Source organism: Rhincodon typus, chromosome 8 (genome assembly GCF_021869965.1).
Source record: "Rhincodon typus isolate 14 chromosome 8, sRhiTyp1.1, whole genome shotgun sequence".
NCBI lineage: Eukaryota > Metazoa > Chordata > Chondrichthyes > Orectolobiformes > Rhincodontidae > Rhincodon > Rhincodon typus.
In genome coordinates this window covers 4582907-4593422 of record NC_063339.1, presented here as the reverse complement: position 1 = coordinate 4593422, position 10516 = coordinate 4582907, and the positions used below count along the sequence as shown (strand labels likewise).

Below are 10516 nucleotides of genomic sequence, written 5' to 3'. Positions count from 1 at the left end.
CCCCCTTGACCTGTCCGTCATCCCTGGACTGACCTATCCCCTCCCTAACTCCCCACCTACACTCACCTTTACTGGCTCCATCCCCGCCTCTTCGACCTGTTTGTTTCCTCTCCACCTATCTTCTCCTCTATCCATCTTCTATCCGCCTCCCACTCTCTCCCTATTTATTTCAGAACCCCCTTCCCCTCCCCCATTTCTGATGAAGGGTCTAGGCCCGAAACGTCAGCCTTCCTGCTCCTATGATGCTGCTTGGCCTGCTGTGTTCATCCAGCTCTGCACCTTGTTGTCTCGGATTCTCCAGCATCTGCAGTTCCTACTATCTCGAGCCCTTTCAACCTGTTTCTGTCAGAGCCAAAGTGTGACATCATAGGAAAGCAGGTAGACAATGATTGGTAGGTATTTCTTCCGAGCCTCTTTTGATTGGTTAAGTTGTTTTTATCAAGAGACATAACTACACCTGAAGTGCAGTATGCATTTCAGTTCTAAAATATTTAACGGTCAAATTAATTAATCATATATAATAGAGATGGTCGGAAGGGTGACGTGTTGCAGCTATAGTGTGTAAGCTTTGGTGGATGCATAGTTCATGGCTTCGACTCTGCATGATGATTTTTTTAACTGATTTTTTGAACAGTTTTGCCATTTTGTGCCCTGCAAATAGCCACTATAAAGTTAGTGTAAAGAGCTTTGCACTAGATCAGATGCTAGGCTGGAGTAAATTTCTGCTCTCAAGCCAAAAACAACATTGTGAACAGCTATCACCAGGTAAACAATCAGCGCCATTCCTTTGCCTCTGACTACAAAATCTGTGCCAGTCTATTATTGATTATACCTGTGTTGGACATTGTAAAGTACACTTTACAAATATCGGGTACAGAGGGTGTCACACACAGTGTGACATGTATGGGGTTGTATACAGAACGAACCACACACAGTGTGATGTGTATGTGCGCATAGTGAGCACCTGTACAGTCATACATACGCAATTGTTAATAAGTTACCAACAGTGCTTTGTATGTTGTAACATGCGCACTTCCTTGATGGGGTGTTGCAGACTGGCACATTCCAAGGTCCAGGATTAAGTGTTGAGTAAAACTTGGGGCAGCTGCTGCTAAAGTGCAGTGGTAAAAGACCAAAGTCGAAGGAATTTCTGCCAAAATATAATGAGGGTCTGTTATGTTTCCAGATACCCTTGTAGCCTTTATGGGAAAGTAAATACTTTCCTTGCATGTTTAGAAAATGGCTTTTTTTGTTGCAACTGGATTGAAGCTTGAATGATGAATGCCAAAATTCCACCAATCTTCTGTAAAGTCTAGACTGAACCGTTTTGCATTTCTTCTGTTTAATTACAGATAATTTGTGAATAAAGTATATTTTTGAAATACGAAAAGTGCATGACAAGGTACTAATATAGACAGAGGATTGGCTGACCGGCAGAATGCAGAGAACACGGATAAAGGGGTCTTTTTCAGAATGGCAGCTGGTAACTAGTAGAGTTCCACAGGGGTCAGTGTTGGGACCACGAACATGCACATTATACATTAACGATCTAGATAAAGGAACTGGGGGCATTGTTGCTAAGTTTGCAGATGACACAAATTTTGGTGGAGAGGCAGGTAGTATTGAGGATGTGGGGAGGCTGCAGAAGAACTTGGACAGCCTAGGAAAATGGTTAAAGTAGTGGCACGTGGAATAAAATGTGGGAAGGTGTGAGGTTTTGCACTTTAGTAGGAAGAATAGAATCCCTACAGTGTGGAAACAGGTCTTTTGGTCCAACAAGTCCATACCAACCCTCTGAAGAGCATCCCACCCAGATCCATCTCCCTAACTCCCACAGCTAACCCACCTAGCCCTCACATCCCTGGACACTATGGGCAATTTAGCATGGCCAATCCACCCTAACCTACACATCTTTGGACTGTAGGAGGAAACCAGAGCACCCGGAGGAAACCCATACAGATACGGGGTGAATGTACAAACTCCACACAGACAGTCACCCGAGGGTGGAATTGAACCCAGGTCCCTGGCGCTGAGAGGCAGCAGTGCTAACCACTGAGCCAACATGCTGCCCCATTGAAGGTGTAGAATCATTTCTAAATGGAAAAGGCTTTAGAAACCTGAAACACAAAGGGACTCAGGAGTCCTTTTTCAAGATTCTCTTCATGTTGCCATGCAGGCGTAGTTGGCAGTTGGAAAGGTAAATGCAGCGTTAGCTTCATTTTGACAGGGCTACAATACGAGAGCAGAGATGTACTGCTGAGGCTGGGTAAAGCTCTCGTCAGACCACATTTGGAATATTTTGGGCAGTTTTGGACCCTGTATCTAAAGAAGGATGTACTGGCATTGGAGGGGTCTAGATGAGGTTCACAAGAATGATCCTGGGGATGAAGGGCTTGTCACATGATGAGTGGTTGGAGACTCTGGTCTGTAGTCGATGAACTTTAGAAGGATGAAGGGGGATAAGATTGAAACTTATAGAATACTGAGAGGTCTGGATAGAATAGATGTGGAGAAGATGTTTCCACCAGTAGGAGAGACTAGGACCCGAGGGCAAAGCCTCAGAGTGAAGGGACGACCCTTTAGAACTGAGATGAAGACTAATTTCTTCAGCCAGAGGGTGGTTAATCTGTGGAATTTATTGCAGCAGAGGGCTGTGGAGGCCAAGTGATTGAGTGTATTTAAGACAGAGATAGATAGGATTGTAATTAATAAAGGGATCAAGGGTTATGGGGAGAAGGCAGGGAAATGGGGTTGAGAGACATATCAGCCATGCTCAAATAGTGGAGCAGACTCGATGGGCTGAATAGCCTAATTCTGCTCCAATATCTTACAGTCTATGATCTAAATAAATTGGAGGCTGCCCTGAATGAGTTTCCTTGAAGAGCAGGATATTTAGCTAAACATCAACATTGAAATGATGAGTGTTAATAGTCAGGAAAATAAATTTATTGTCATCATTTAACTACAGATGGACAAGGTCATTGACAATCTTAATTTATCCACCCAGAGAGCTCCTCTACAATTCTCAATTTTCAGCATTAAATTAACATGAAGCCTTTTTGCCTCCACCAGGCCATCCATTATTAAGTCAAGTGTACTATTTCTCACTGTCACACTGGAGTGAATCATGGACATTCTCCCTTATCAAAAATTGTCCTTTAAATGTCTTTTCCCAGTCTGCAAGTGGAAATTGCAAGCTAGATATAAAAAAGCCAAAGAACTGCAGATACTAGAGAACAGAAACAAAACACTAGTATTGACTGGTCATGACAGCACGTGCTGTTTAATATTTAATTATCCTGTCAACAAACCATATTCTACCTCAATGGGAGGTGCCTTGAGTGATTAGAGATTGTAAATCACTTGCAAAGGCTTGTTTGGTGGAGTTAAGATTTGTAAGGACTTGCTTTACAGCAGCATTCTCTGTAATATTGATTTTTAAGCTTTTACATTAACCCTTATCCAGAATTGCAAAGGTTGTTTGTTCTAGACACGAAAACAAACAAACAAAATTACTTACTTAGGTTTCTAAAACACTTCAAAAAGAAACTGTAGTTTCTTTCTCATTCTTATTTCAGAAGATACTAACTTTATGAGGCCTGATTTAGGTTTTTTTTATACACTCGTGGGACATGGGCTAGTCCCTTTTGCCAGTCCCTAGTTGCCCCTTGAGAAGGTGGGGGTGCATTGCCCTCTTGAACCACTGCAGTCCCTGTGCTGTAGGTTGACCCACAAAGGTTTAGTAAGGGCTAGTACCCGCAGCCTTTTCTGGTTTTATTTGAGCCAGTCCTCTCTCTGAAGGGAAGAGGGTAATTTAATAAGTTGTTGAGACTTTTTACCTCAGGTTAAAATTCAGCCCAAACAGAAATAAATAAAGTTCTCATCCTCTGATAAGAATTGGGTGCTTTTATTTTTCTCCCTCTGACACCACGGTTCCTAATGGATCCACAGGACTACTTGCATCCATAAGACAGGAAAAAGGCATTGAGAAGATAAATAACAAACAACATTTGAATATGCATATAAAGTCTAATTTCTAATGTTTCTTTACGGTTTGATACTGAATCATGCACAACCGTCTTTTGTCCTTAGCTTTTATTGTCTCATGAGGTATATGAAGAATAGTGAATGGAGAATTAAAACACTTTATCTTACTCTGTTAATCTATATTGAATTTCACAGAATTGTTATTGCAAGGATACCATTCACCCACTTGTGCCTATACTAGCTCTTCCAGCAACAATCGTTACTTAGTGGCAATATTTTGCTTTCTCCCCCATGTTTCTGCACACCATTTCTATCCAAGTGCCTCGCTTGAAAGCCTCAATTGAGCCTGCCTCAACTATATTTCCAGAGAGTGCCTTCCATGCTCAGGAGTATTTTTTCACAAATCACCTTTGCTCCTTTTGTACATCAGTTTTAATAGTGAGATAAATGCAATAACTATCTTCAGAGAAAAGATGTGCTGGGGAAACTAATGGGACCAAAGACCAATTAGCCCCCTGGACCTAGTGGGATGCATCTTAGGATAATGAAGGAATTAGCCACAGAGACAGTGAATGCGTTGGTAATAATTTTCCAGGAATGCTTAGATTCTCAAAAATTCCCAGAAGATTGGAAAACTGTCAATGTAACACCTTTATTTTTAAAGGAAAAAAGACACAGGCCAGTTAGCTTAGCATTTGTTATTAGGAAAATAGAACATAGAACAGTACAGCACAGGAACAGGCCCTTCGGCCCACGATATTATGCCGAACATGACGCCAAATTAAACTAATCCCTTCTGCCTGCCCTCCATGTCCCTCCATTCCTTATGTATTCATGTGCTTATCTAAAAACCCCTTAAACACCCCTAACATATCTGCCCCCACCACCACCCCTGGCAGTGTGTTCCAGACTCCTCTTACACTTTGTGTAAAAAGTTTACCCCTCATATCTCCTTTGAGCTTTCTGCCTTTCACCTTAAATGCATGCCCCGAGTATGAGACGTTTCAATTCCGGGGAAAAGATTCTGACTGTCAAACCCTATCTATACACCTCATTATTTTATAGACTCTATCAAGTCTCCCCTCAGTCTCCACCACTCAAGAGAAAACAACCTGGGTTTTCCTAGCCTCTCCTTGTAGCTCATACTCTCTAATCCAGGCAGCATCCCAGTAAACCTCTTCCGCACCCTCTCCAAAGCCTCCACATCCTTCCTGTAATGTGGTGACCAGAACTGAATGTAATACTCTAAGTGCGGCCTAACCAAAATCTTATAAAACCACAACTTGACATCCTGGCTCTTGTACTCAGTTCTCCAACCACGAAAGGCAAGCATGCTGTACGCCTTGTTTACCACCCTATCTACTTGTGTGGCTGCTGTCAGGGAGCAATGGGCTATGAAATGTTAGAGTTTATCATAAAGGATACAGTAGCAGCTCACTCAGAAGAGTGAGCAGAATCAGCGTATTGGCACAAATGGGAAATTGTGCTGAGCAAATTAACTAGAATTTTTTGAGGAGGTAAAGAGCAGGATTGGATTTTCAAATTCGAGACGTTGCTGAATCAGGAGACAGTGTATGTCAACGAGAACAATGGAAATGGGTGAGTGAGTCTTACTGCAAGTTAGGAGAGGGGCAGTGCAAATATTGGGTGAGGTTTGGTACATATAGGGAGGAAGGTGGGGGGGTGCCCACAAAAACTTTAGAATAGAGAAATCTGAGAGATACAGTGGGAGTTACAGACAGTGTGATGTGTATGTGTAAGTTCAGAAAATTATAGATTAGTAACATCCAATTAAAGTCACTTACCCCACACAGCATATCCTGAATGTAGGAAGCACATGTGGCATACAGAGAGTAGTCAAAACTATCCACGATGCTGTAGAAGCGGTTCATAATTTCCTGGTCTTTGGTGGTATCACAACAGCCAAACTGACTGTACATGGCACAGAAAGGCAGGCCGCTCTCTGGCCGGAAAGGGGGTTTAAAATCCAGGCACTGGGGGTGGCATTTCACAAGCAGCACAGGATATGTCAGGGGAATAAGGAGGACAAAAAATTGCCAGCCGAGGTCATGCCCACATTTACTGCAGGCCATACTAGGCTCTGGGTCCCAGCTCGTGACACACTGCTACTCTCACAGCCTAAATGCAGTTAATTGGACCAGTGCAAAGAAAGATTCCACAGTGAAAATCTGAACTGTGTACTTTGTTCTGGTCATTACTACCTCAGCCTCTCCCAGCACCAGCTGATATTGTCAGCTCAAATAATCTTTAAACTTTTCTTCTTCTCTGCTAACTGTGCTGCACAAAGCAAACAGAACCCTTCTGATGACGAGAAAAATGTGCTCAGGTCCCAACAGTTAAAATATAACTATCCCTAATTGCAGATTTCTGACAAAACCGTCAGCGCGACGTGGACCCGCCCCCTTCCTGTTTTTGCAATGTCAGCTGGCGATCCTCAGCTTGTTTATTTTGGAAGTGACTCTCAATTCTTTCTACAGGCAAGAGACATTCGAAACTCATGCGGAGCCTCAAGTTGTTTGGATCAGACAAGTGTCTGGGTTCAAGGAGCTTTGGCTCAGACTTAACTGGAACTCTACACGCTGCACCACAGAGGGAGTGGATTATCTGGGCCAGTGTTCCAGATGAAGCCACACTCTTTAGGATTGGGCTGTCAGACTTAATCAGTGATCAGAGACAACAGGGTCTGACTGCTAATCCTATCGGTAAGGGGACTAAGAAGGTAGGAGTGGGGGCCCCTTGGTCCTTGCAATTGTCCTACAGATTTGGGGATCTGGCAGCTTGAACGGCTAGAGGAGTAAACTATTTTTAAATTCATTTACAGGATGAGAGCGTTGCTGGCTAGGCCAGCATTTATTGCCCATCCCTAATTGCCCAGAGGGCAGTCAATCACATTGCTGTGGGTCTGGGGTCACATTACAGGCCAGACCACATAGGATGGCAATTTTCCATCCCTAAAGGACATTAGTGAACCAGATGGGTTTTTCCTGACAATTGATTCATTGTCATCATTAGACTCTTAATTCCAGGCATTTATTGAATACAGATTCCAGTGTCTGCCATGGCAAGATTTGAGTCGAAGTCCCCACATAGTTATCTGGATTAACAGACCTGTAATAATACCACTAGGCTATCACCTCCCCACTAAAATTGCCTGTGGCCCTATGCTACAGGATGCCATTCAACTGCCGGAGAAAATAGGAATGTTGTGGTTGTAGAGGACAGTGGAGACCAGGAGAATAGACATAGTTCACTGCAGCAAAGAGTAAGAATCCACAACGATTGCCTTTCCCAGCGGAAAGTTTCAAGACATCTGCACCGGGCTGGAGAGGAGTTTATAGTGTGAGTGGGGCGGGATCACAGTTCATGTGTTTACCTACAGCACAGTCAGGAGGTTTGGTTTGTCCATTAGGAGCAGCTAAAGGCTAAATTTTAACAAAAAGCAGAAAAACCAATGTAATAATCTCTGGGTGGTAAATTTTGGATCGGAGAAGGGTTCCCAAACATCAGCTTTCTGAGCTGGGCTCATCAGTTCTAAGGCAGTAGTGGTCAGTGGGGAGCTCCAGCTGAGCTATAGGTCTAACTCTTGGTCCAACATGCCCCTTCACTCCCAGGCCACCCCACTCCAGCTCTCGCAAGCCTCTCCCCTTCTCCACCAAACCCCAAAGATGACATTGAGGGCCCCCCACTCCCTCACAGTTTCCATTAAGGGTCCCTCAATCCCTCAGTTTACATTAAGGGTCCCCACTCCATCACAATTCACATTGAGGGTCCCCCAATCCCTCACATTGAGGGTCCCTCACCCCCTCACATAGAGGGTCCTCCATTCTGTCACAGTTTACATTGAGGGTCACCCACTCTGTCACATTTTACATCAAGGGACCCCAACTCCCTCACATTGAGGGTCCCCCACTTTGCCACAGTTCACATTGGGTGTCCCCAGCTCCCTCACATTGAGGGTCCCCCAATTCTTCACAGTTCATTTTGAGGGTCAGTACAATTCACACCATAAAATCTAATGTTGACCATGAACCCATTGTCAATTTTGGAAAAACCCATCTGGTTCACTCATGTCCTTCAGGGAAGGAAACTGACATCCTTACCTGGTCTGGCCTACATGTGACTCCAGACCCACAGCAATGTGATTGACTCTTAACTGCCCTCTGGGCAATTAGGGATGGGCAATAAATGCTGCATAGCCAGCTACGCCATCATCCCGTGAATGAATAAATAAAAAATAAGGTGATAGTGGGATGATATTTGGGAAGCACTGGAATAAGCTAGTCAGATTAGACAGATGAATGAGCAGTTCTGCGTGATAATAGGTTCTGGGACCAGCAGAAGGTGGGATGTGTACACACTGGGAAGGACTCCATCACCAGTGAGCTGGTGAGTTCTGTAACTCCAGCAGTGGCAAGAGCTTGAAACTAACGAGTTGGGTCATGTGACAGAAGTTGTGACGGATAAACAACAAACAAGATTAATACAGCACTGCAGGAATTTGTTTCGCGATAACCCTCCTGCAGTGATGATGTCAGTGGACTAGCAATCCAGAGTCCCAGGCCTGTATTCTGGGAAGCCATGACCTACTGGTGTTATCACTGCCCTGTTAATCTGAGGACTCTTGTAATGTTTTGGGAACCCGAGTTCAAATCCCATCACGGCAGATGGTGGAATTTGAATCCAATACAAATCTGGATTTAAGAGTCTAATGATGACCATGAATCTATTGACAATTTTTGGAGAAACCCATCTGGGTCACTCATGTCCTTTAGGGAAGGAAACTGCCGTCCTTACCTGGTCTGACCTCCGTGTGACTCCAGACCCACAGTAATGTGGTTAACTCTTAACTGCCCTTTGGGCAATTAGGGATGGGTAATAAATAAAAAGAAAGAATATTGGTTCAAATCACACCATGGTAGATGGTTAAAATTTGAATTAAAAAAATCTGGAGTTAGCATGGCTTTTGTTGTAAAAACCCATCTGGTTCACTCATGCCCTTTAAGGAGAGCAACATGCCATCCTCACCTGGTCTGGGCCTACATGTGGCTCCAGACCCACAGCAATGTGGTTGATTCTGAAATGACTGAGCAAACCACCCAGTTGCATCAAAACCACAATAAAGTCAAAGAAAAGAAAGGAAACTGGATGGACCACCTGGTATTAACCCAGGCACTGTAAGCAGTAATGGCCCATACAGGGGAACACCCTTTGCTAACATCTGGGACTTGTACCAAAATTTCAACAACCTAACAGCAAAGCTCATAGAGTCACACTTCAGACCATGGCCCAGTCAACAACATCACCAGTCCATCAGTAGCAGAGGTGGTGGAACACAGTGATATACTATTAGTAAGGAATTGCTCTGGGAGTCCCACCATTGACTATGGAGCCATGAAGTCTCAAGGCTTGGCCAAGGAAACCTCTTGCCAATCATCACCTCATTATACCCATCCTTTGGGTTCCATGTTGAACTACTTGGAGGAAGCACTGAAGGTGTCAAAAATATGCCATTTACCCTAGGTGGGGAGCTCTTTGTGAAAAGTTCATTCCAATCCTGGTGCTAATATCTTCAATGACTGAGCACCATGGTCATCAAATTGCAAAAAGAAGATTAGGCTCTTTCAAGGCAGCTTTCACTTTGGAATCTGACTGTTACCATCAGCTGGGATTATAACACTGCACTCTCCATTGAACCAAAGTTGACCCCTGGCTTGATGATAATGGTGGAGTGAGGGATATATCAGTCCATGTGATTTGACTACAATTGAGCTGGTGATACAGCATCTCATGGATTCCTAGCCTTGAGTGGCTAGATATGTTTCAATGCTTCATTCAGCACAGTGATAGTCTCACACAACAGTGTGGAGGGTATCTGCCTAGAAATGTAGTGAAGGCATGTTTAACTGAGGCATTCAATTGGGGCATTGAATGATCATTTGGTTAGGAATGGTGTGCTAGAGCATGGGGAAAATGCAGGGGCTTGGTACGAGGTAATAGTGTTTATTTGAAGAGATGGTGTGGACATGATGGACTGAATGGCCTTCTTCTGTACCGTAGCAACTTTGTGATTCTGTGATTTCTTAATCTGAAGACGAGACGTTGCACAAGAACTATGCAGTGAACACTTTTACCACTATTCCCACAGACAGAGGCATCTGCTATAAGTAGTTCTGTGAGGATGATGTAAAGAGGTTCTTCCCTCTTGTTAGTTCTCTCACCAGCGGTTACACACCCAGACTAGCAGCTCTGCCATTCCAGATTCAGCCAGCTCGGTCTGTGATGGTGCTACTGAGCCCCATTTGGTGATGAGCATTGAAGTTGTCCACCTACAGTCCATTCTGTGCCTTGCCACCCTCAGTGCTTCTTTCAAGTGTTGTTCAACATGGAGGAGCACAGAGCCATCAGCTGAGAGGTCAGTACATGATAAACCCAGGCGGTTTCCTTGCCTGGATATGACCTGAGACTTCATGGGGTACTGGAGAAAATTCCTCAGACTGTATATCATTTT

At 43.9% G+C, this 10516-nt stretch overlaps 1 protein-coding gene across 2 annotated transcripts in view; it reads right to left on the bottom strand.

The window, feature by feature from the left end:
• hhipl1 (HHIP-like 1) overlaps positions 1–6364 on the bottom strand; it is a 43624-nt gene extending 37260 nt beyond the window's left edge. For both annotated transcript variants that reach the window (XM_020523121.2, XM_048600417.1), the window contains exon 1: positions 5793–6364. In XM_020523121.2, coding sequence (XP_020378710.2) covers positions 5793–6080 — 288 coding nt within the window. In that variant the 5' untranslated portion in view covers positions 6081–6364. The remainder of the gene's footprint in view (positions 1–5792) is intronic.
• Between the last annotated feature and the right edge of the window lie 4152 nt (positions 6365–10516).